Source organism: Anser cygnoides, chromosome 6 (assembly GCF_040182565.1).
Source record: "Anser cygnoides isolate HZ-2024a breed goose chromosome 6, Taihu_goose_T2T_genome, whole genome shotgun sequence".
Taxonomy (NCBI): domain Eukaryota; kingdom Metazoa; phylum Chordata; class Aves; order Anseriformes; family Anatidae; genus Anser; species Anser cygnoides.
This window is the reverse complement of record NC_089878.1, coordinates 26751593-26777594: the sequence shown is the minus strand read 5'-3', so window position 1 is coordinate 26777594 and position 26002 is coordinate 26751593. Positions and strand designations below refer to the sequence as shown.

At 39.0% G+C, this 26002-nt stretch overlaps 1 protein-coding gene across 2 annotated transcripts; it reads right to left on the bottom strand.

Moving 5' to 3' along the window:
- Positions 1–1678: 1678 nt before the first annotated feature.
- HACD2 (3-hydroxyacyl-CoA dehydratase 2) lies at positions 1679–25103 on the bottom strand. Of its 2 annotated transcripts, none has more exons than XM_048072385.2 (7): positions 24880–25103; positions 19934–20051; positions 19562–19580; positions 14588–14676; positions 8491–8612; positions 7648–7826; positions 1679–5422 (listed from the first exon to the last, which is right to left on the bottom strand). In XM_048072385.2, exons 1-7 carry the CDS (start codon positions 25008–25010, stop codon positions 5340–5342), a joined length of 741 nt encoding a protein of 246 aa, XP_047928342.1. In that variant the 5' UTR covers positions 25011–25103; the 3' UTR covers positions 1679–5339. The 2 variants fall into 2 exon arrangements, with proteins under 2 accessions (XP_047928342.1, XP_013026692.1); XM_013171238.3 differs by lacking the exon at positions 24880–25103 and adding an exon at positions 22649–22670.
- Between the last annotated feature and the right edge of the window lie 899 nt (positions 25104–26002).

Below are 26002 nucleotides of genomic sequence, written 5' to 3'. Positions count from 1 at the left end.
ACTTCCAATAATGAATTTCCTAGTACAAACATCTCTAAGTCATATTGGGTATGACATCAAATTTCTTTGTACAAACTAGGCTGAATTAATTTCATCTAAAGAGCAGGAGTTTGTCATGAGACCTTAGGGTTTGTGCTTTGGCAAGTATAAATAGACATGCAAGTATTTAAGCATTGTGAATTTTGCTTTTATGGGGCAGGATTGAAATAACATGCACCTACTTTAGACTAGAAAAATTAAATATGTTGACAGTAACATCTTTTGTTAAGATCAGTAACGCCCGCACATCAAAGAAAAACAAACCTCTGAAAATACTAATCCCAAGTTAATTTGTGAAAACATAAAAAGGGCTTTATTTTTTATTTTAATCTGTAAAGGAAAGTATTATTTTAGAAATCAGTGACCAAGATTAGAAGCATTTTAAATTTTCTATCTGAATTTATAATTTCAACTGCTTCAGGATAGCCTTCAAAAACCACCACAAACTTTTAACCCTTTATCTTATACCACAATACCAGAATTCTGACAATTCTGACAAGTGAGGAAGAGTATTAGTTTAGCAGACAGGAAGCAGAATTTAAAAGCCACTGGATATTGAATGCCCAGGCAGTCAGGTGGCTTGAATCTATCAATCACTCCCAACTCTCTAGATATGTTCAGTCCATTCCAAATAAAACGGAATCACACAAATTCACACCTCTGTATTTTACACCGAACACACCAGCAGAGATCATCCCTCACGTCTTATGTTTGGAACTGCCAGTGCTTTAAGATGAGCCTTAAAAGCTATTGTAAAGTTAATTTACTTAGGAACACAATTCTTTTCCTTTTTCAGACTTTTTAATGCTGCCCTTGGCAACAAAAATTGTTTCCTCATGTACTGTTTTCAAAATGCAAAGAGGAAACATAACTAGTAATAGTTATTCGAAGACACAAATGGAGCTCAGCACCACTTTTCACAGCATTACATTCCAAAGAAATGTTTAATTACACAGTAGCGCCAAGTCACAGCTATCATGTGTAAAATGTGCTGATGCTGGTTATGACAACATTATTTCATCCCTTCTGCAGTAAAACAAAAAAAATCATTGTAGTTGTGTAATCTTATGACAAGCATACGCCTAGAATAATAGCATGCACTCTGCAACTGCTACTCAGTTCCTGTTAGAGGATTATAACTTGTTATTTATGAGCATTAATGGAATCTAGACACAGTATGTAAATCTCTCTCAGGAAGCGTTAAAAATGCTAAGAACGTTGCTGTGGTAGCAGACATACTATATTTAGTAAATCAACTCTGAAATATTCTGTCGCGTTAGTTAAGCATTCCATTATATTTAGAATACTCCAAAGATTTTGTTTCTGTAGAAAACCATCACCATCTAGAGTACAGATAACAGCAGAACAAAGAGCTGGCATTCTACTGAGGATCCTTCAGGAAGTTGTAAATTTGAACGTTAACAGAGTCAGTTAACATGTTATGATCTTTCAAAAGTGAAAAGCAGAGCACTTGTAGCAGTATTAATTTTAGAACATGTCTTGTGCTTGAAAAGTTATGTATGCCCCTAAAACACTGAAATTGCAAAGTACAGCTTATATCAGACAAATAAAAATACAGCCCTAATCCACATTTGCCAAGCATCTACTTTTGTTCCCTAAACAGTGACAGTACAGCATATTTTGTTTGGAATTATTTTTATTTGGATTATAGCAATTAGTATCACTGGTCAGTAGACCAAATCCAGGCAGAGAACACAGAATCAATTTCACAAGGCAACAACACAGACTAGTATTTTCGCATACAAACCATTTCACCGCATTGTCAAGTAGAAATATCTTTCAAACATGCATAAAAAGTCTTCGCTTAACCTTTCAGAGCTCCAGGTAATACCAGATTCCTAAATATACAAAAAATACATTTAACTCATAATAATCTTAGTGAATCAGACTTATAAAATTACAATTTTATTCTTCACAACATAGAAAAAAATACAAAAATGACTGTATATAGTTTTCACCCAAATTTCACCAACAAATATACATCAAAGCACACGATTTGATGTATACTCATGAAAATTTTAAGATGAAAAATAGGTTTTAAAATGACACTGCAGATTGGTCCACACAAATGCCAACCTTTCTAGTGATAAATAAAAAAACTTGGATAGAAACATCACATTGTGAAAAATTACAATTTATCGTAGTTTGCATCTTACTGTAATTTACAATATGAACATTTCTACAATTCCAGTTGTAAACTAGACACTGGTAAGAACCTTGGTCTTTTAGAAGGTAATGACTGACATGGTCAAAGCTGGCATGGCAGAACAAAGTATTGTCAACTGCAATAGTGCACGCAACCCAAAGACTACCAAGGCAGAAAACATGTCTGCTGCAGCAGTTTGGTTATGCTCACAGAAAACATGCAAGCCAAGTAAATAGTTTGTGGGAAAAAAAACTTCTAGATTTGTGAAAGAGAGTACTAATCAATGCTTTTATTATAAAGTTCACATACCACATTACAATTTCAGTGACAGAAAAGGGGAAATTTGTTCATATTTTATGAGAAGAAAAAAAAACACATTTGATCAAAGTCAGCATTAGGAAAAACCCCAGCAATATTAGGGAATTGCACTACAGTTCTTACTCAGGATCACCTTCCAGTGATTTCCACGGAAACTTGAAAAAGCACTGTAAGCTGAAGTGCTAGAACTCTTGTATATACTAAATGTTTCGTACTTCAGAAGATAGGGTTTCTTTAATTACTTTTTGGACAAGATTTCCAACTATCAAAGTAACTTCCTTTAATTTTTCTTTTAGAAGGAAAAGGAATTCCTTTTTCTTTAAAAAGCTAACAGCCAATTAATATTTTCAATTAACTATTTCATAATAAAGCTTACTCAGTAAAGAAGCTGGTGGTACAAACCTTCTCCCTATTGGCAGCTCTCCCTGCTTCTCTGTAGTGCCCGTGCTACCTACTACAGATCTGTACACCATTCCATCAACAGAGTTTGTTTCATACAGGATTATTACACATTTCTTCTGCAAAGTGGAACTACAAACTTGAATCCAAATCTTGTACGCAGGCACAGAATCAAACAAAAACAAACTTCAGGAGCTAAGCATCCACAACATCCAGTAACCTGAGTACATCATGAAATCAGATCTTTTAGATGACATTCTTCAGAAATGCTGCCACTAACCTCTTTTAGAGCGTGTACAAGCAAAATATATTTTGTTCAGAGGTGGAAGTTTACACTTTTGAGCAATGAGTTATGTATAATGCAACATTTCTCACAGATAACCAGAACAAAGAAATACATAGCCCAGCAGAAATGAATTTGAATTGTTGTGTCTTTGAAGGCAAAAAGCACTCTGAGGTTGCATGTTGCTACAGTATTTTTGATTACTGTCAACAACTGTCTGCAAAAAGTTTAACATAGAAGCTAAGATTGTTACTGTCTCTTACCCTCTCCCTACCTACACCAGACCCATTTGTGTTGAACATGCAAGGTGTTACACATTACTGAGTGCTAGGGATATTCAGTCAGACTTTCTGATGGAGCCAAAAGAAGTTAGTGAAAAATACAGTTTTTTTTCAAATATAGCTCTGACAAATATAAAAAGAAGAGTATTGTAAATGCAGCTCTCCCCCAGTACTAGAACAGAGAGGCAGTGCACTGAGTACTTACTGCCCTATGTTTATGGAGAACTGGGAGCACAAATAATTGGGACACAGATATGGATCGTGTCCAGGGGGAGGTAGGTGCTGGCAGGCATAACACAAGACTAGTATCGCAGGTATCCTGGTCACACCTGATTTATGCACTAAATCACGATGTTACAAGAGGGAAGTCAGAGAAGCCCTTGTTTAGCTGTCTAGTGGCTCTATTGGGGTAAGGTCAGTACTGTTTAGTTTTCAATACATGACAAAGCAAAGACCATTAGCTACATTTCCTTTTGCCTTTGCTTGGATGTCCATTCATCTCCCTAGTCCCTTTGTCCCTTCCATTTCTCACCCCCTCCCAGTACAGTCTGTTCATAAATTGGGCCACTGTTCACACAGCATTAGTGGATTCTGCTTCACCACATGGCTTTCTCACTCCTTTCATTTTCTGCTTTACCTTCCCAAGGTTTAGCCTGAGAACCCAAAGCAAAGACCTTGGAAAATCTACCTTTCTAAGCTCTTCTGCTCTTTCAGAAGAGCAGATGAGGAAAAGCTTGTCCAATCTGCAAAAGCAGAATGTAACATATGAAATAATATGCTTAAAAAAAAAAGAACTAAACGAACTTATGATTTAGGGTTTTTTGCAACATTTCAGAAGCTGAGTGCCTGGAAGCACCTGTTTGGATGTGCCAAAGCAATACACATTAGTCACTTAAGAAAAGTCATGTTGAGGAAAAAAGCCCTCAAATGATTCCACAGTAGACCAAATAGTTCTTAGCACTGAAAGATGAGTACCACTGAAATAGTGGACAATGATTAGAGATGATAATTTAAAGTCAAAAAGGGAGAACTGCACCTCTTTCTGGGTGACCTGCCTCCTTATATTGTTTAATTACTGATATCACTAGAAATATTACAGTTAGTATTTTTTATGTTTTTAGTATTCAATAAAGTATCCAGGGCTGCAGTATTTAGAGTTTTAATGTTTCAGATAAGCATTATAGCCTCTGAATTAACAAGCATTTGAGTAATCAGCTTAAACAAGATCTTCAAAGAACACACTCTGGTCAGACACCCTGCTGTTTAAATTCCTAACAAACCACATTCCCCTCATTTCCCGTAATTGCTTTCCTGTTCTTGTTCTCATCACCTTTTAAATACATAACCTACCTTTCTAAATTCAAACACTGCCCGGATTACATTCTCCACTGGAGTCTCTGACAAAATCCTAAAGCATTCCAGAGCATATTGTTTGCTTCCACAGCAATACATACAGTTTCTGGCATGCAGTCAAAAACTTCAAAAAAAGAGGAGGTATCAGTGATATAATCCCAATTCAAGCATTTAGTGGGTACAATTTCATCACTCATACTGTAACCTTCAGGCATTTAGTTGTAAATTAAAACCATTTTAGCACATCACTTAAGGAAAAGTAAAAGGCTACCTGCCAAGCCATATAAAGTTTAGAAGTTTTCTGAAGCACTGCAAGCTGAAAATTATTTGCATGTTTTACATCGTAGAATTTCAGTGAAATCAGATTTATTGGTTATTCTTGCTAAATTATTGGTCTTTTACCTCTGACTTAGTTTATCTTGGTATATTCGTTATAAATACGCTTGGTATTGAAAATCTGCAGCATTTTGATGTTTCAAAAGTTCTGAAAGAGCTGGAATTACTCCGACTTCTTGTGTTCTTCAGTGTGGGAAAGCACCTTTCGCCTCTGATGTAGCATATGAAAATAGAGCTGGGGAAAGACTGAAGAGAAAACACAAGTGAAGTATTAAGTCAGGCTTCTGTGTCAGTGTAATACACAGAGTCACACTCAAGGTCACCAGTTCTGTTAAAAGGAAATGTGCCTATTCGCTTTCTGCTCTAATCATCTTCTGTCTTAAGAAGCAATATTGCCCTTAGACTTCAGGTACTATTTAATTTTTGCTAGAGCAATGACATTTTCAGGCAATGGCGGCGAAAAGCCCTCTTATACTTCTGCAGGTGTAAGTGGGATGACAAAGTTTCCTGAACTGTACACACAGAATAAAAAAAAATGTTGCAGGGAGGAAAAAGAGCACCATGAGGAATGAAAGTCCTTCCAGAAGAATGACTCTTCCAGATTTCACTTATAATTCTAGCGTCCCTTTCACAGCATCTAACAAACTTTATGCAAACTGGTGCCTCTTTCATCTCTCTCTATCCTCCATGTAAAGCTTTCTTCCTTCTAAGACTACATTACACAGTATGTTTGCAGAAGAATAAAGGAGGGAATGGAAAACAAACAACAAAAGCTAAATTTCCCATGAGAGACTAAACTTCCATCTTTGTGAACCCTCTGAAAATTAAACAAGCATCAGCCTACATGACATCAGTTACAGTAGTGTTTGTAGTATATGTAGGGCAACCAAAAACTATTTAATTAAATTTTAGGTTACTGTTTTCTCTTTTGGCTTTCTTTACCCAGTATTTCATCTCCTGATTGTTTCCCCCAAGCCTGCATTTCATTTGATTTCACTCCACCAGTGTTAGGTAGTTAATATAGTTGTCCAGGACCATAACAGAATACAGAGCTGCAAGATTCCTGTTAGAAGTCTAAGTAGTTGAAATCTATATGCAAAAAACTGAATGACATCCTTTCTGGCAAGATGTCAATTTTGACAGATAGGTACTAAATTAAATATTTAAAGTCAGATAAATGGTAAAATGCAGCTATCAAGAATGTTAATCTCAAGTTTTAGCAACAGTTTTTAAATCTTGCTTTCTTTGTGATGATAACTTTCCCAAAATTTGCAAGATCTTCTGTGGGTTAAGAAGACAACCCCCCTGAATAGGTAGCTTTTATGAATGAATAACTGACCTATGGTATAATCAATGAATGTAATGATCATTGCTTTTCTTGTACCTGTGGAACAACACACAATACCTTCATGTGAAAAGGTACCTAAGACCAATTGAGTCCAAACAGTTGGTACATGGAGTTAAGATACCAATTCACAAGAATGATTTCAAAAATAAAAAAAAAGACTGCATCGAAGTTACACATCCCACAAATGATAATGAATCACAAAACATTTCAACTGAGAGACTGCAATTTTAAAGGAGAAACAGGGCTAAAATTATCTAGGTTTTATCTGCTTCTCTTCTGTGTGGCCTGTCAGCTGTGATCTAGCCACCCCACAAGAGGTAATTAATATGCGTGTTTATATTCACTGGAACAAAAGATATTATTACTAACTCCAAGGAGCCAGAATATCAATGTTTTTGGAAGAAGGAGACGAGCAGATATTAAAAACCCTTTTCATACATTTGTAACAGCTGGAAAAACTTATGAATCTTGATGTCAGCATTACAAGATGGTTCACTGAAAGAGTAAGCGCTTATTACAGACAGCCACACTGCTGAAATTTAAATCTTAGAATATGATTTTTTCATTCTATACAAACAAGGTTCATATAAAGACAGCTACAGAGACAGCTACTGGCAGCAACATCATCACTACATCATTCTGCATGTTAGACGTCTATTTGCACATCTAAATTGTTTGAGGGCCTATGCGTTCCTAATCCCTGTTTCTAAGCAGCAAAGCCAAATCTTCATAGCATGTAAAGAAATACCAACCAAAGATAACATTGATTCAAGATAATTCAACAGAAATGCTTTGCTAGCTGTTACTGCAAAAGCAATGTTCTTATGCCTGATAATGAACCAAATTTTAAGAAGCTGTTTTAACCCTGTTCTCATGAAAGTCCATAATTGAGAAAAAGTCAACATTTGCCAAATACTACATTTATTTTTATATTTCAAGTATAAGAGGGGAAAAATATTACTATATTACAAGTGTTTGTAGAAAGCAACTCCTGCAGTTTTGACTTCTCTAAATAGTTTTCAAAATTAATTTTGCAACATTAGTTGTATATATGCAAATCCCCCAATGGTTAGCTTTTCCTGATACTGTTTTTAATGTTTAAAAAAATCAAACTTGTACTTACTTGGAATGTACGAGATCATAACCAGGATCAGGAATGTATAGTAGTCAAAAGAAAAATTGTACTTGTTAGGTAAACTAATGGAATACAAGCCAGACTGCCTGACAAAGGGTAATGCAGCATATATTGTGAGCAATTCACCAGAGACTCCCATTGGATACAATACTATAAACAACGTGTACCTAGAACAAAACATTTAAGGAAAGGATTAAAAGCTCTGACAAACTGACAAAGTATTTGTTAAGTTATAGATATTCAAATCTTAAATTCTTAGCTTTTATTTGATTAGAGCATATGAACATTAGGTGTGAACATTACTGCAAGACAAGAATATTAAAGTCAGCAACCAGTTTGAATTATTTAAAGATTATCTTTGAGAATCTGAAAGCTATTTTTACAACTGTTTCCTCCCTCTCCTCTCCCCCATGCTTGTTACTTTGGCTTCTGAACTCTTTGGCAGAGGTCATATTATCAAAATAGGGCCAAACACAGTCAGTATTAATCAATGCGTTCACCAGCTTTTCACCAATCTAAGGTACAACCCTTACATTGAAGGGTTACTGTTAAGTATCAGTTTATTTACTGCCATCCCTTACTGTTAAGTGTTAGTGTCCAACAAACACAATCACTTTGCCAGAACTCAGTACCATTTAGCAAAGTACTCTCAGCTTACATTTAATGTATTTGTAACACAAATCTGATGGAAAGAAGATAGGACATCACATTTATAAATGGGGCAATTACCCCAGGACAGAATTTAACTTTTTGTACCGAAACTATTTTAAAAGGTAAATATCCCTGTTAAAACAGTGCTTTAAAGGCTATGATTTCTATTGTGCCACCTACCTGGCCCATTTTATGAGATAAGGGAGATGGTTTAACAAGCTAAAGGTATAAAAAGAGTAACGGATTATCTCAGTGATTGTCCAGGCCACTACAAACAACAGGACACTATCTTCTGTTTGTACCTGCAAGAGAGAAACAAAAGGTTCAATATGAACGCAAGTGTTACTAGTTACTCACCAGATCTAAACACCCCAAAGAAATTAATTCCCAGGGGCTGCTTTACTGCATCATTTTAGATAACAGACTCCAAGAAAAAGCGTAAAAGCAACATTAGTAACAACGGCAAAAAACCCTTCTCATCATGCTCTGTATTTTTCTAGTTGGCTTAAGAATAGTTCTGATGATCAGAAAACTCAAGATCTCTCATTCTGTGCAATGCAAATTAGTGCAAGAAACCCCTGAAATACCAAGAACAACCCATAACACTTCCTACTCCTATACAGTACCAGGTTCTGCTTCAGTCCTGTGATTGTTTTCTGGTGCAGGAAGCAGAGAGGATGCTAACACTCGAGATCTGGTTTAGACTTTACACTCTGCTCCTAGTCAGTGCTATTTCTGAGTACGAGGAGAACTGCTTCCCTCTCTCACTTGAGAAACTGGGTCTTAGTTCTGAGCAGCAGCAAGACAGCTAACAGCAGGATGCAGGCTTGGAGGAGAGAAGAACCAGAAGCTCAGGTTGTGTCACCTCAGGCAAGCTTTACAACTAACTACCTGCTTCGCTGTTCCCTGCTCCTCTTTCTGCTTACTGCACGCAGCATTGTTTTTCTGATGTTGGTTACATTCAAGGCATCGTTTTGGTTCACTGCTTTACACCTCTTAGGGCTTGTATTCCAGAAGCACATTACTAAAACAGCTTTTACTTCCTTTGTATTTTGAAGATGAACCTTCAAAAGCATGAATTTAAAAATGAATTATTACAATTTGGGAGCATAATTATGAGGTTTAAGTTTCAGATAGAACAGCAGTTATGAAGAAGCATATGGGGTCACATACCTGCATGACAAACTCTTGAGAGTGAACACACGATTTTTTATGCAGCCCCCCCGCCACCCAACAGAAGCATGTTGTGAATTCTCAGCTGTGAGAGTACCTTGAGCCCAAATTTAGTGGACCGTGGGAACAAAAAGAGCTCAACCACAAGGGGCTGCATTTTCTTTTTTGCCTCCAACTCTTGAAAAAAGGGAAAAGGAAGTCAGTAGGTGTGGGTGGTACACCCTATTCATCTTGGGCAAAGTACATGTACAAACAAAGGAACAAGAAATTATAGGGGCAAGCAGAAACCTTTTCAGAGGAGGGGACTGGCCATACATTTGTGTGTAAAAAAGCTCATAATGATTACCCATAAAAAAAAAAACTTTGTTACCGACTACTAAACCCAGAAAGAATTGTATAAAACTCTTGGGAATCCTGTAATGTAGAGTTACTGTTATGCCATTTTCTGCTGTGTATAGCAATTCAAGTCACTTTCATCTCTTTTTGCGGCAAACATGCCTTGTTCTTTTTCACTTGAAACTCTGTGAAACTATATAATTTCCATATATATTAATCTCCCTTAAATCACCATAAAAGAACAACATCCAAGATTTATTTGAAGATTTCCCGAGAAGAGACCAAATCTATTTTTACACTGCTACAGTATCTAGAAAAGGATCCTGACCCTGCTTTACAAACAAGACCTACTTCTCAGCCTGGTAGCATCACTTCACACAGATGCCGCTGTTCCCAAGGAGCAACATGCTTCACAAGCACTCCAGAGCTGCATCTTCTGGTCAAATCAGGAGTAGCAGCTTCTGAGTTCATCTAAGCTTATGCATCACAGACTTTGATCCGTATGTTGAAACCCACCCCACTTCTTTCCCTAACTATGGAAGTCAGCAGAACCAACAAACAAAAATGTGTAGCTTGAGGTAGCACCCAAGGACATGACCAAGGACAAAAAAAATGGGATGCTAACAGTGAATGATGCACATAGAAGAAACAACCCTGGCAGTTACAATCCAGTTCTACCACAGAACTTGTAACATTGCTTTCTCAAGTCTAGTCTTTCCCATCTATGTAAATACTAGAACTGTATTTGAAAACTACTAAAATAGTTCACAACATTTAAAAAAATAAACAGAACTACCCCCTGTTAAGGTCACTTGACTAGGAATCACAGACTGTGACATTACTGCTTGTGTCCCTGCTTAATGAAAAAATTACGAAAACAAACACCAGTTCCCAGTATAAGAGCGACCTATACATTTTTCAAACACTCCAAACCTGTGCAGCGAGGAACAGAAGACTGCTATAGACTTTATCATCATATTTTATCTACATTCCAAAGTTCGTCATTAAAGAGCATGTTCCTTACATATTAGCAGATCTGTCAGAAGACTGTCACCATTAGAGCTTCTCTTTGAGGACTGAATTTCTCAATACTTCAAATAAAGATGTCTGAGATGCACGTTATCAAGCCCTCGGGAACTGATTTACAAAGCACTCTCTCAAGAGCCTTACTCATTTAGGCCCTGCTAATGCTGCATTTGTAACATCATTGCACAGTACAGCCAACAAGCCGCAGACTTCTCAAACCACAAATCCCAGTAATGCCTCAGAACTCTTCCTGCACCTTTTCATCCCAGTCTTTGAAAGTGCTGATAGACAAAGTCAAAGCACATTTTACACTCCATATACAACTTGCTGTCCAACTGCCTTAATTAGGGTGAGTCATACCGAGGGTATAATTTTTTTAGTAGATGTTTCAAACCAATGTATCAAGGAGGGGTCTTGAATATATTTTATTTTGTCTCATGACTATGAATACAAGATAATCTGTGTTAAAATATAAGGGATTAATAGCCTTTTAAGATACAAAGATGAGATTCAGAGTTGGGAACCGTCAAAATAAAGCCTGAGAGGCTTTTACTGTTCTCCTGATGCATGAAAAGTTATCTTAAAGTTGAGCAAGGTTTGAAACATTTAAAATACCATGAACACAGAAATTCTATAGATTTCTCCATATTAAGAGTAACAGCAAGAGATTACAGAGAATTTCTGCTAAACACATCATGAAGCAATCCAGTGCAGATGAGTACAAACAGCATCGGTATGCAACAATAATGATAAAACAGCACATCTCCCTCCAAAGCTTGGGTTCTGTGTGCACATCGATTTAAAAAAAAAAGAAAGCTTCACAGTAGGTATAAAGGCTCCTGAAAGACATTTGCGTTGTACAGAATTACTCAAATTTTGCACAGATGTAAAGCAGTGATGATTTAGGCCTGTCAACTAACCCATTCAGAGTTCTGAACCTTCCATTGGGGACTTCTTTTACTACAACTCAATCTTAAATGATAAAAATTACTGTTCTCTTATATTTTTAATTTAAGTATGTTTACGATTGTCAAGTTCACTGCAGCAGATGCTGGAGTCTTAATGATCTGCTCAGTAAGCTGTACGTCGTTACACCATGCCTTTCGACTGTGTTCTATAAAGGTTCCTCTAAATACTTACGCTACTTATCATCGTACCTGCACCCAATTTGATAAACTTTAAACCACTGCTAGTACTTCTTTTAATTATCTACCAGAACTGGGTGTCACACTGAACTCCACAAAGGCCTGCTACGATGTCACCACACGATCTCACTGTTCACATAAATTCAAAGAGAATTTCGATCTGAAGGGCACCTTCTGTTCTCCTATGCCTACTTTCTCCTAGCCCTTCGCTCCTCATTCCTTTCCCTCCTTTGTAGGAGAAGTAGCAAAATTCACCAAGCCAATTGCTTTCCAATATAATGACAAAACAGTATTTTCTGGACTACGAGTACCGTATTACATGCCAGACCCTTCTCCAGTAAGCCAACAGCTACTTATATTGTGGAGGCAAGAGAAAATCTCATTGCAACTCCGAGAATTGTGCAGTGCTTTAACATTTGCCATGCTTTAACATTTATAATAGATACTTTCATGTTGAATTTAACAACACATCATCACTAAAGTAAACAAAAAGCACAAACATGTTAGTGGCAAGAAGCATGCTTCAAATCACATCACGTATCTAGAAGTGTATTCTGACAGAAAGGAGGGATGCAATACAGATTTTTCTTCTTTTAACCACGTTATATATGAAAGCAGTCTGGAAAAGCAATATATTGAACAACTGTCACTCAAAAAGTTAAAGAGGAAAATTGAGTTTTATTTTACAAGAACCTCATCATGCAACTGCATAGCTTACAAGTTCCATAAAGCTGTGTGAGAATTTTATCCTGGACTTCAGCATGGAGCTCACTTGTGCAGACAGCCCTTTAGAAAAAGTAGAACACTTGTGACACTTTAAATACATCTCCTCAGGTGAGACTGCATGCTCTCTGCTTGGGGTGAAGGTGGGGTGAGATTTATTACCACTAAGTCAGAGGTGAAAAACTCATCACAGGATTCCTCATCATTCTTATGCCCACTTTGAGACATTAAAAAAGTTTAACACATAGGACAGTCTCTTCTTAAGAATTTAACAAAAAGACCACATAAGTGTGAGAGGAAAAAAACATGCAATAATGTTGGAATAATCCTTATTAAAAACTGAATTAGTTAGGCTAAACTTTCTTGTTTATTCTCCCATTTTGCTGTTCTTTTTCTGGTGAGAATGTGGGCACAAGTTTAAAAAATCTAACCCACAATCATTTTACAGACTTCCCTTTGATGTCTTGCAGATAACACATGGAATTGTTTTAACCTAGGTCATTCAGTCTTTAACATTTTGGATTACTTCAAGCCAGGAGACAATTCATAAAAACAGATTATTGCTAGTTTTGAAGCACCAGGTACTCCAACAATATACAGGCAACAAGCAAAATTACAGACATATTTCTTTAAAATACTTTACATTTGTATTTAATATACAGTGTCTTGGAATTATACCCTTTTTGTTCAGAACCTAGCATTTATCCCCACTGAACTGACAGGGACTAGAGTTCTTTTATTTGCACAAAAAGTAAAATCTGTCAGAAGATAAATATTTACAAGATTTTAAGTTTCCTGAGAAAAATAACATTCATACTTGAGGAATAGCACAAAACTATGGCTCCACATGAACAGGCATTATAATATTAGAAAGGGCAGTTAATTATTAGGAACTACAGTGACTTGTATTACTCTACCTATGGGTGGACATTCTGGTAACAGGTGTTGGAGTAATGAAGACACAGCAGCTTCCTTGAAGACTTGGCAACGACACAAGCTCTTTAAGACACTCTCCATGTCAAGTCACAAAATACCTTTTATATGTAGAAGACTATCACTAGAAGAATATCACTTAGTCGGTCAGCCACACTGACATCAAGAGTAATTTCTTTCTTTAATGAGACAAAGATCAACCGGCTAAAGTAACAGCAAAGATGCAGCATATGTGAGCTACTGCAAGGTATTCAGATAATATGAAGTCAGTCAGCATTATCTATTTCAATTAAGGCATGTTCAGATATTAAAATAGCTGTCAGTTGGGAATAATTTTCAAATAAGATTGCTTCCAGAAGATTCTGCAGACATTTGGTAAAGTACAGCAATATTTGTTATGGCATACAATAACCAAGAACCCCAAACCCACTTACGCTTGAATGCAAGAAAGATTAATGAAGGACAGAGGGAAGATTATCCTGGAAAAGTGATGAGGGAAAACATGGGGATTGCTGGACAATCATTTAAGGGGGAGCTTCCACATACTGTGGCACAGACAGCAAATCATATAGTACAGACAGGGACGGTGAGGACATTTTGCTATTGAATATGGCACTAGCGAGATCAACACAAGAATTCTGTCCCAAATTCTGGGGTCCAGATTACATACTGGAAACCTCCTGCTCGGCTTTCAGTACAGACTACAAAGGCTATTCAGGAGCTAGTTGTGTTGCAGCAAGAAACTCATAACTCAATCTATTTGATTATCAAGAAGAGATGATGTCAGATTTATTTTTATTTCCTTTGATCCACACAGACTCACAACATTTCACATGTTGCGATACAACACAAGACATTTTGAGGAAAATGAAAAAGCAATCATCAATTGCTTTTCAGCATGGATAATTATTTTTTGCAATCTATTTTGTAGCTTAACTTACCTCTTTTACACTATGTGTTACTGCCCAGGTCAGGAAAACCCTTGACATCACTTGGAAAGCAGTCAGAACAACAGAAGAGGGAACAATGCCTGGAAGATATTTTGGAATTAGTAAAGATCCCCGACCATTGGGATGGGGGTGGTGAAATAAAGTACAGCTAAGCCAAGGTCCAGTTATTTGAACTTTCTGGAAGGAAAGAAGTTTTTTAATTTGAGTGTATGAAGTCCGTCCCATGGTGTGTTTACAAAGCATAAGACAATGCAATCCCCTGACTGGGACTTTGTATATCAAAATGCAAATAAAAGTAATTGGCCTTGTTGAAATCACATCACGAATACATAAAACAACTGAATGTATCCCAGAAGCTATTTGATTGAAGCTAACTCCATCTCTCAAATAAAACCTGTTTAATTAAAATATTCAAGATTCTCTTAATTATCATGATTTAAAAGGTAAAACAATTGAGATGTTTTGCACCGTGTATCCCCCAAAACAGCAAACAAAAAAATACAACTGCTTTGAAGAAACAAAGTCCTACCCCATATTCTGCTAGATACAGTTATAATTCCTTCCTGGAAATAAAACTTTTAAAAATAAAACAAAAACAAGGAATAGTTCATGCACTGATAGGTACAGAAACAATTTAAATATTTTTCTCAAAGAAGCAGATTTAACTGGCTCTTCTGGGCAAGTTCGGAGGTGCCAATTAAACTGACTTTTAAAGGGTCTTACACAACCAGGTATGAGACAGAGCAGTAGTTTTAGATTGCAAGATGACACAAAACATCTAAACTCTACAGCAAAGTTTTGTTTTCTTCCAGCAGCATGATGAAGACAAATGCAAGAGCAGTTGTAACTGCTAAAATACTGTAACAAGCGTGTTCTAAAACAAATGCAAACCACAGCAAGCAGCACAACAGTCTCAGAAACAAGAAAAAGTTAGAAAGTGGGAGAAAGATGAAGAATAAGAAAAGCTAAAAGCAAGTTTCATTAGAATTAATTTCAGTCACTATGTTTAATCATTTTTTCAGAGAAAATAGAAAAAAACTGTATAGTTTTCTTTGATTTTATAATGCATTGTTCATAACCTGGTTTCCGATTATAAAACATCAAGGCAGAATTTGTGTTACTGAGACAACACAAAAGGGGGTGCCATAAAATCCCACAATCTGAGCTCATTAGAGGCTCACACCTACAATACCTTTTCTTTTATATGGTTTGTATCATCCCTTCCTAAACAAAATAACCTGATGCTCTTGAAAATGAATCCCTAAACAAGCCAAAAAGACTCTGTACGAACCATCCGAGATTACCACACAGTAAGACAAGATTTTTTGTTATGGCCAAGACAATGCCAGCCTAAGCCAAAAACATGAGATCGAATTCAGTGATTCGCGAATTCGCTAGCTGTGATTTATGTAACCTCTACTCGCCTCTAATTATTTACTAATTGCATTAAAAAGGCATCCGACAGACGGTTTTAAATTCGGCATCTTTAAAAGCACGTCACCAGTTACTTAACACTGCACATGCTGGAGCAGGTCTTGGCAGACAGAGGGCTCTCTGTTCCCGAAGCAAGCACCAAGCAAGCTTTGCCCACACCTCTCCCAGGTCCTGGACTAAGCCTCCCACCTCCAGCAGAAAATCCTTTAAGTCCAACAAGTTGTCTCCCAGGAGGATCCCAGCTGAGACCAGGTGGTATGCATAGCTTAAAGGTGGAGCTCTTCTATCCTTCCTAACTAGACAGGATAATTCAAAGTCGATCAGCATCAACACCAGCTTACCAAAGGGCTACCAGTAAGCACCACTGTGGTATGAGGGCTGGTACTGTAGCGATCCTGTAGGTTGGGCTTGTACTTACCAAAGCTTTCTTGCTTTTCTCCGTTCCCTTCACGACCCCTCCCACTGCAGCTTCTTCATTTTGGGGACTCCTATCACCTCTTTCCTTACCAAGTTCCTCCAGACAGAAGCTCTCCCGTGCTATCAGTGCTATTCATGCGCTTGGGTTCTGTCTGCTACACAAGTCAAGGAACTGAATGTTCCCTTTCCATTTACTTGACCTTCCATCTCTCCACTTGGTGTCTGTACTATACAATACATCCTCTCTCTGTGTAAAGCTCTCCTTCTCCACATGCCAAAGTTACGTTCTCAACCATGCTTGTTAGAAACATTCCTCTATCAATCTTCATGTTTTGAAGAATGTATCTCACAGATGCTAATGTTTCAGATTCTACTGAAAAGACGTAGAGAGAAAAGTTATGCTGGTATGCACAACCATCTGTCATTGCTCAGTTTTTCTGTCGAAAGAGAATAACAGCTCCAGGGGCAAAGCAATCTGCAAGTTTCCTGCTTCTCCCTACATAGAAACTTTTAACAGAGTCAGGAAGACTCTTTTCCTCCCCTCCATAATACCTAGAAAATTCCTCCAAAGTCTGGAACCAGTCATCGTAGTACCCAGAAACAGCATCACAGCAGACAAGCAGCAGTGTATCCGGCTGTGTAAGAGAACCCCATTTCATTTAGCTGACAAATACTTCCACTGACAGAAAAAAAACCTCCATGGGCAGTTATAAGTAGCATTTTTTGTAAAAAAAAAAAAAAAAAAAAAGAAAAAAGAAAAAATTAGGGAAAGAAAAAGGATAGAGTTATAATGGCATAAGATGTTGCAACATTCCGCTAATAGCGCTCATCACTAACATTAACTTGTGTGACTGAGGATAACATGGGCTAAATGGATCCACACCTCATTTCAACTCAGCCAGGATTATTAACATTGCACACAATCAAGCTGGTACAGTCAGCTTGTTCCCTGCTCTGCAGCAGCCTGGAAGGCAGCAACACACTTCTACTATTCAACTACTTCTACTATTCAACTGCATGGACATATATTCTAGAGAGTACGGAAAAGATAATCCAAGAGAATTCTTAGACTCTACTTCTTAGAGTTAACATCTGCGCACAAGTTTACCTTAAGAAAACAGCAAGACATGGGAGCTCTTGTGCTTCTGCATTAGCTTTAGCATGGTAAAAGAACATTTTATTAGCATTTTTTTTGGCCCAGGAGCCTGAAATTTAACAACTTCTTGACAGTTGTTAAATAGGACTTCAAAATCTGTCAAAAAGGTGTTTTTGTTTTTTTTTAAACTAAGTATGGACTATTCAGGTAAAAAAACAATAAATGAGATTTAGTAAAATAAAATGGGATCAAAAGGACCACCTTGGCAACACAGGCAACTATATGATAAATTCCTATTCATGACAGTTGTATTTGTTTTAATAGCTAATGCCTCTGCTTTTCTGAAGTGATTGCAATGGCTGTATATTTAGATGCTTAATGTCAAGTTCTGTGTTAGAACATCCACCAAAGACCAATGCACACAGCTATTTTCTGCTTAGTTAAACTAACAGGAGTGCTCACAAAATCTTGTATACTAATTACAATTAACTCAAACAAACTGAGTAGATGACATTTGAAAATAATTTATTTATAGTGGAAACATCACTTCCAAGATAGAAGAGATGAAGTGAAGCTCTGGAGAGGATCAAACATTTACTGGGCAGACAAATATTTTATTTTCAAGAATGTTCAGAAAACTCAAGTTGCTTGAAAGTCAGTAGTAGCACGTGCTTTTCCTTTACCTAAACTGTAGGTATCTCTGTACACCAACAGGTTTATACTAAGCAGGCTTTACATTAATTTGAAGAGCATCTGATCCCTCATTTCTTGGTATGACCTGGGCATAGTCTTCAAACTGCCTTTTGTAAGGTAACATTTTCAGAGTAACCTAATTATGGAGGAAGGCAAGAACTACTGTATCAAATACAGAATTACACTGCCCTCTGCTGACAAATGTATGAAAATGTTTTAAAGTTTCCCAACTACTGCATATAATTATTCAGTAAAATCTTTGAAACAGAAAATCAGTATGAGCTTACCGGTTACACCTAGTGATACACCTAAATACATCTAGTATTTAGATGGATTGCATTATACGTGAAAAATGACAGGTTTGTTGCTGTGGCTTTAGGAACCTTAATGCTATCTTATTCTTCAAATAGCAGCTAGTAAACATCTAGATAGGAGCTCAGACACTTATATGTAAAACCACAAGACTAACCACCAGAACATAAAACTGTCTCTTCATGAAGGCTGGGTTCAGAAATATTCAGAGCTAAAGCCAAGGCACAGACAGGCACCGCTCCCTATTAAAGCACGGTGGCTTTGATCTTGCAGATATTTCTACATCACCCATTCTGCAAACAAACAATCCAGATGCTGAGGCCAAAATATTCACTACTTGTAAGGACTAACAAACCAGACAAAATGCAACTCTGTCCCTCAAACATGAGACTCTTCAGATTAACTGATTCATGACACTGCTACCGACACACAGCTAAGTGCCTGCCACCAACCTACCAGGCCTTGCAGTAGTAGGCTAACGAGAATTGTCAACTCAAGTCTTAAGTGACTCTAGTTCTCACAAACAGTTCCACTAAAGCACAGTGAAATCTGGGATAAAGAGTGGCTTCCCCCTTCCCAATTTCATAGCACATGCTTATGCGCTATGGACATGGGCAAAGTTTATGTGCTTGAGCTGTCATTTTCATTAGAATTTAAATTACTTGCAGCTAGAAGTAGGATCTGAGGAAAGAGAGCTTGGTACAGAAGATTATAGCATGCAGAGAATGGAGAGTCATGATCTACTATAAAACATTTATAAACCGCTGTAATTTGTAATGTTGGAAGGATCTAGATAAAAAAATAGAACGTCAAGTGATTAAAAGCCGTTGTATTATCCTTTTTCTGACTTGTCAAATTATTTAGTAAAAAAGTGGAATGTGCTTCAAGCAAAAATTAGGGGGTTATGCAAGAATTAAACCTGAAAATTCACAGACCATAACATCTTTTAGTGCTGATATACCACTAAAAGTACAGTTTTCTATGAATAAAACTGAAAAAGTTTGCAGGCTTACCAAATGCACAGTGCAGAATCTAGAACAAAAAGAAAAAATCAAATTACTAACATTTCAAATGAAGCAATTTAGAAATACATTTAGTTCTATCGCAAGAGCTTACGATTCAATATTTATACCTCAGATATTAAGCTTACTATTTAGCTCTGCTGCCCAAGCTAAATAGCAGACAGTAAGCTCCTTCACTGCTTGGTAGAAGGAAATATGTCACACAAGTGCTGAACTTATTTCTTGAGTTATATTTACCTTCAATTACCCTACAAATGCTAATGAAGAACATGGTACCTAGAAAGTACCGTTCAAAGGCTGCCTTTTTTCTACTAAACAAAACACAAAAATATAAGTACCTCTGGGGAAGACAACTACACCTACCTCAAGCAAAGCTCCAGTTTGGAAGAATTTCAGGGGCTTTTCTATTGAGTAGTAAAGGCTATGGTAGCTACCTTTAGCCAGGTATGCTCGAACTAGACCAACTGCAATAACAAGCCATCTGAAAGAGAGGAAAAAAGTCTGAGATAAGGAGACATTAAGTAGAGCATAAACACAAAGAAACCCATAACGTCTCTTTCAATATGTGGGAAGGCAACAGATATATAACTGCTTTGAAAGATAGGAACTTTTTGCCTACTCTCTGCAACACCAAAAACATTCAATATTTGGATTCTCTGCAAATTTACCAAAGTTAAATATTATGCATTTTTAAACATTGTACAGCACCAGCATGATACCAATATCTTTATTACCTGGATTTATTTTTCAGTAAGCTGTATTTAGTTAAGTTATGAAGGGTACTCACGACATTTTAAATAAGATTGGCATCAGACGTTGTTTATTCAAAACACAAAACCATTTACTGCTAGGATCTCCTGCCACTCCGTAACTTAAAGAACTGTGACATAAAAGCAAACAAGACTCAGAAAGCAACCGTTTTAAGTCCCGGACAAACCACAGAACTAAGGTGGCTACGCTCTGCTCAAATACCCTTCCACCTGAAATTAGCATCTCCAGTTAACTTCAGTTTCCAATTGCTTGTGGCAAACACGGGCAGAAGAGCTTGATGAAGGGAAATCCCTGCCAGCAGCTCCCCAACTTCTCACAGACTCTGCTGTTCCCGCGCTGACCTCACCTACTCCTAATGCCACCCTACCTCACCTCCACCTCCTGCCAAACCCAGAAGCACTGGCACAAAGCTTGTGCTAGCAGTCACCATGTGCCTCTGCTAACAGCCGTGCACCTCACTGGAAGTGTCTGCAGGCATACAGAGAGTCTCCTAAGTACACAACACCTTTTTACCCTTGAAAAAATCTGCAGCTGTGGTTTTCCAAAGGAATTTCTTCATAGTCCCTGGTAATTAAGTATTGTGATGTGTTTACAAATATTGTCCCAAATGTAATACTTTGTTGTTTGAAATATACTGTGAAGTGCAGATTTTTCAATAACAAGCAACTCTGGCATCCCAGTTTGTGCTTATAACAATGCTTTTAATAGGACTGCAAAAAAGCTATTTCATTTCTGCCTGGACTTCTCAGAAGACGCGCATGAAAGACAAGCAACAGGAGTGGGAAGAGAGATGGGGAGCAAGGAACAAGCTCCCCTTTTGTCGGTAGTATAAAGCTGTTTCTGTTAAAGCTGTTTTGTGAAACCAGAAGACAGACACTTGCCAAGTAACTCCTGTTTATAAAGGATCGGATGAATTTCTTATTTGGACCCCAGTGCAGCATAAAGCAGGAAGCACCGCAGGATCAACCACTGTCCCTTGCAACACTGAATGTTTCTCTTTTGGATTAAGAACTCACAGCATGTTCATTGTCCTGTTCGTATCTGTCAGTTTCTCTATTTTTCCTAATCTTCCCTGTTTGTTGAGAAACTTCGGGGAATTGAGTAACTTCTCAGGTTGCACAAGATAGCAGTGCTTGTTGGCGCCTGCAGCCAACTGTTCTCAGGCAAGGGCTCCGGCCCCTTGCTCATCTTCTCCACCCTCCACAGTAAATTACTGTCCTTCAAAGAGCATTTAATACACATCAAATCATGAATCTGCACAAAGTTAAAGGATGTGCCTACTTGGTGTCAAAGCTTTCAGTGCCTCTGTCCTGCTTCTGCATTTCTTAGACAGTTCTCCTCCCTCTACGACTATGGAAAATGAAATAGAAGTAGGCGAGTGCAGTAAGATCAAATAAAAAAGAAACCTGGTGAGCAGTTTAAAAGGGCAGGAAAAGGCACCACTGTCACGTGCAGGCTAAGCGAGAAGGCTTGCAGCTTTCTGTGACCTACACACTAAATTCTACCTGATAGACCAACTGTAGTTGGTGTATCACTAAATAAAAACTGCCATGGATATAGACTTCAAGCTAGACTTTTATACTCTTTGATTAATCCCAGTTATGGAAAATGAATATGGAATACACACTTTTTTTTTTAATACTTTCAGCTGCTCAGACTTGATAAGCAAACTTCATGCTCAGGACACTAGTTTAATGCCTTAGTTTAATTAAAAAATGTGCAAAGTTCACTGAAGTTCTGCTTTGTTTATGCAAAGAGAGAATATGGCAAAGCTACAGAGAAAATGAACCTGAAAAGGGGAGAAGTGTACTTTGACTCTCAGCAACCACTCACTGAAGACGTGGACAACGAAACCTGTAACTCAGAGCACTCTTTGCTCAGCATAGTAACACAGACTCTTGTAAATTCAAAAGTTGTTATGTTAAGAACTATCTTGCTGAGTGAAATCCATTCAAAATTCATTGTATATACCACCATCAGCTACTTCTACCTAGAAGTCCTAGTCAGCTATTGCACTTGGCTGAAAATAAGAGACGTGATCACATGTTGAAGCAGCTTACCAAACATTTACACACTAACTAACAGCGAGCCCCCATCCCTATCATCCAGTGATTTCAGCCAACCACACTTTTTAAGAAATAATTTCTATTCTCCATCTATGTCTCCAGAAAGAACTGCCTCTGCCAGGTCAAGCATAACTGCACTGCCATGCTGTGACAGGCAAATAACAAACTGACTAAATGTAAGAGAAGAAAGACACTGCCCTTTCTTCAGCTCAATGTACTGAACCATGGTCAGCAAACCCACCAAGTACAGCTGAGAACCACTGCAGCACCGGTTATTTCCTGCTGTAAGACACCAGGGTCCATTTTCTGAAAGAAAACACCCACCCACACGTGAACTAAAAAGTGTGTGCAGCTTCATTTGGAGATCCACAGGTATATATACTTTCTGTACTGTTTTGCTCTTGCAAAAGCCGTCGTATTACCAAGAATCCATATACTACGTGCTCTACAGGATAAAATCAGAAATAAGATCAATTAGTTTTAGAGTCAATACATTCACTTCAGCTAAGTCAAGATAAAGGCAAAGTAAATATAATTGCACGGAGATTTTCGATTGTCACTTCATCCATTTAAAATAAAGCCAACAACTAAGATTTTAGAACATATGCTTTATTGAATACCACTGCATGACAAAGCTGCTGCGTTCTTTTGCAGCATCACTTTTATCATCTGGGCACCTCAGAATTTTTTGTGCTTTCATTTCAGTGTTGTCTTTCCAAGGCAGTGCTGTCTGGGGAACTGAGCCTGAGCACTCTGATTGACATGGGGACAGTAACTCATTACTGCCATCACCTGTGTGTCAATCTTATATGAAGAACTGAGCTTCTGTCAAATAACTCCTGAAAAACTACCTTATTATGAAGCCTTTAGAAGAAAATACTTATTTTTTTTCTATGGTCGATGTTGTATGTTGCCAAATTTCAACAGCAGCCAGGGAAGCACAAAAATCCTTGCTTATTTGAAACCAAGTTATCAGTCAGAGCCCTTAGTGACCTGCCCCAAAAGAACAGCAGTGAGTGACAATGCAGAGACGTGAACACTCATTACAAGAATTGTCTGGTAGCTCCCCAAATTGCAGATATCATCTAACCATACATATTTCCAGAAGCAGCAGCTCACGCTGAAGTGTCACATCTCACCAGACTGGACTTTCCTAGATAGTTTGGTATAAATCAGGAAAACAAGTAACATCACGACCAAGATTTACATGGCATCCGGAACTGAAGTATGGATTTATGTTATTTGATTCTAGTTTCCAACACCTGGATTTTATTTTTTCTTTTGCAGAAGTTTCATACAACCAGGAGCTTGCATGCCATGATAAAAAGTTCACGATGTTTAAGAAAACCTTTCTATTTCTACTACAATTTCTGTCTCAGGTTTTTGAGATTGTTTATAAAGATAAGTGAATTAAGTATCAGTATACCAACAAGCAGGTGCTTTTATTTCTAAGAAGAACTCAGAGAAGTTAACTGGTTAACACTGTGCAGGGTTATCACGAAAACCGAAAAGAAGAGAGCTCCTGACTGCCAGTATTGTGTTTCACTGTTCAGGTAATTAAATATTTCTGCTTGAAAGAAAAAAAAAGAAAGATGATTAAATAATATCAAACTGGTGGGTAATTACCATTCCCCCTCTAAGCAAAACACCCTGCAAATACCGTATGGGGCCATGGGTCTTCCCAGCAGCTCCATTTCGCAGCAAGGCACCTACCGGGCGATGTGTAACGAGCACCTTGCAAGAACTGTGATCTCCCCCGCGGGTTACCTTTGCTCCTCACAAGCACTTTATAAGCTGAAATAGCACCAACCGTCAGCAGCTAAGATAAGTATCGCCGAGTCCAACCGCCAGCCTTACCTGCACTAATTCTGCACCAGCCTTGCCCCACAGGTGCAAGACCAGTCCTCCTGCCTGACGCCTCACCCACCCGGCCTTACCCAGCGGGGAACTGGCTCATCCAGGATCCCCTCTAAGGCTCCTTCCTCCTCCTACCACCCAAATATCCTCAGCCTCCCAAAAGAATTACTTTCATCCAGGTCCCAGTAACACTCTACAGCCTCTTAAAAAACATATATAATAATAATAACGAAAATCTCCTTCAGCCCAATGCGAGCACGCTGCAGCTTCTGTCGCCGTGCCCAGGGGCGCACCCACCGCTGCCCGTGTCCCCCCGCTACACACACGGAGCCCGGCAGGGCCGGCGCCTCGTGGGGGGCGAGGGGCGGCCGGGACGGAGGGGGAGCCGGGGGACCGGGGACGCCCGCCTCGCCCCGCCAGGGCTCCCCCGCCGGCCCCGTTCCAGCCCCCGAATGTCGGGGGGGGGGGGGGATCCAGGCGCCGGGGGACCCCGAGCCGCGGCCGGCCCCGGGGAAGTTTCGCCGGGGCTGCGGGCGGGCGCCGAGGGGAGCCCGGCAGCAAGCGGGCGCTGCTGCCCCGGCCCCGGCGAGCCCCCGCTCCCCGCCCGGCTCTTACCCCGCCGTCATCACCACGTTGTAAATAACGAGGTAGGCCGTGGCCAGCGCGCCCGGGCCCTTCCTCCGCCGCGGCTGCTGGCTCCCGTAGCCGTTATCCGCCCGGCTGCCGCCGCCGCCAGCCGCCGCCATGTTGCGGCGCTCCCGCGGCCTCCGCCCGCTCTCAGCGTACGGCGAGGAGGGGCCTCCCCGGCGCCGCCGCCGCCATCTTAGAGGAGGGCAGGGAGGGCAGGGCCGCCCCGACACCGCCCCCGGCCCGGCCCGGCCCGGCCCGGCCCGGCCCGCAGCCGCCCTGAGGGGGGAGGAGCTTCCCCTTGGCGCCCCGCGGGGTATTTCCAAGTCCCCCTAAGGGGAATGAGGTGTCCCCACAGCCCCTCTTCGCCCTGCGGGCACTGAGGTGTCCCCACAGCCCCCGCCCCCTTCCCCTTTCAGTCGCATCTTCAAAGGTTAAAAATACCCCCCCTGTGCTGTCACTCCAGCAGGACGAAATAGGTCTGTAATTTCCTCAGAGAAATTAATAGTTCTCAAATTGAGGTTGTCTTTGGGGTGTTTTGTGGGTTTTCAGCATTTTTATAGGTCAGCAAACTGCCGAAGCAGAGTGCAGCCAAGGCTTTAGCTCATTTTCTGATGGAAGTTCCGTGCAATAGCAGAAACCCAGATAACGTTGCTTTGATAGCAGCACAAATTCAGGCATCGTTTTTAGGGCAGCTGTAACTAGAACTATTTTTTCCATAGAGTTAAAACAAAAAGATGAAAATAAATATTTTTTTTCTTTTCTACAGAAAGTGTAAATATTTTGTGGAGTTCTCTCTCAACTTCCAGGAACAATTCTCAGTTTATTTTTCCTTTTGGTCACGGTGCAGTTCCTTTAAGTCCAGTTCAAAATAACAACATAAGCATCCCTCCCTCTCCTAGAAAATTCTGTTTTCACATAAGTATGTCTTATAATAAATCTGTGTTGTTATGTGCACATCCCTTGCAGTCAGTGTGGCTTAATAATTCAAAGATGATTCATGAGAATTTCATTTTCAGACAGTAATTTTTTAGTGCAGTACTCTGAACCTTCCCAATAAACATTCCAAGAAATTTTAAGAGAAGCGAGTCATTCATTATTCATATATGCA

Excerpts from the sequence above, each read along its gene's own strand:
- HACD2 (XM_048072385.2), bottom strand. The coding sequence starts at position 25,010 with ATGGCGGCGGCTGGCGGCGGCGGCAGCCGGGCGGATAACGGCTACGGG. Across the intron at positions 7,827-8,490 it reads TATCTCATAAAATGGGCCAG|GTACACGTTGTTTATAGTAT; the intron begins GTAGGTGGCACA and ends GTTTTGTTCTAG. Across the intron at positions 5,423-7,647 it reads TATGATCTCGTACATTCCAA|TCTTTCCCCAGCTCTATTTT; the intron begins GTAAGTACAAGT and ends TTTTCTCTTCAG.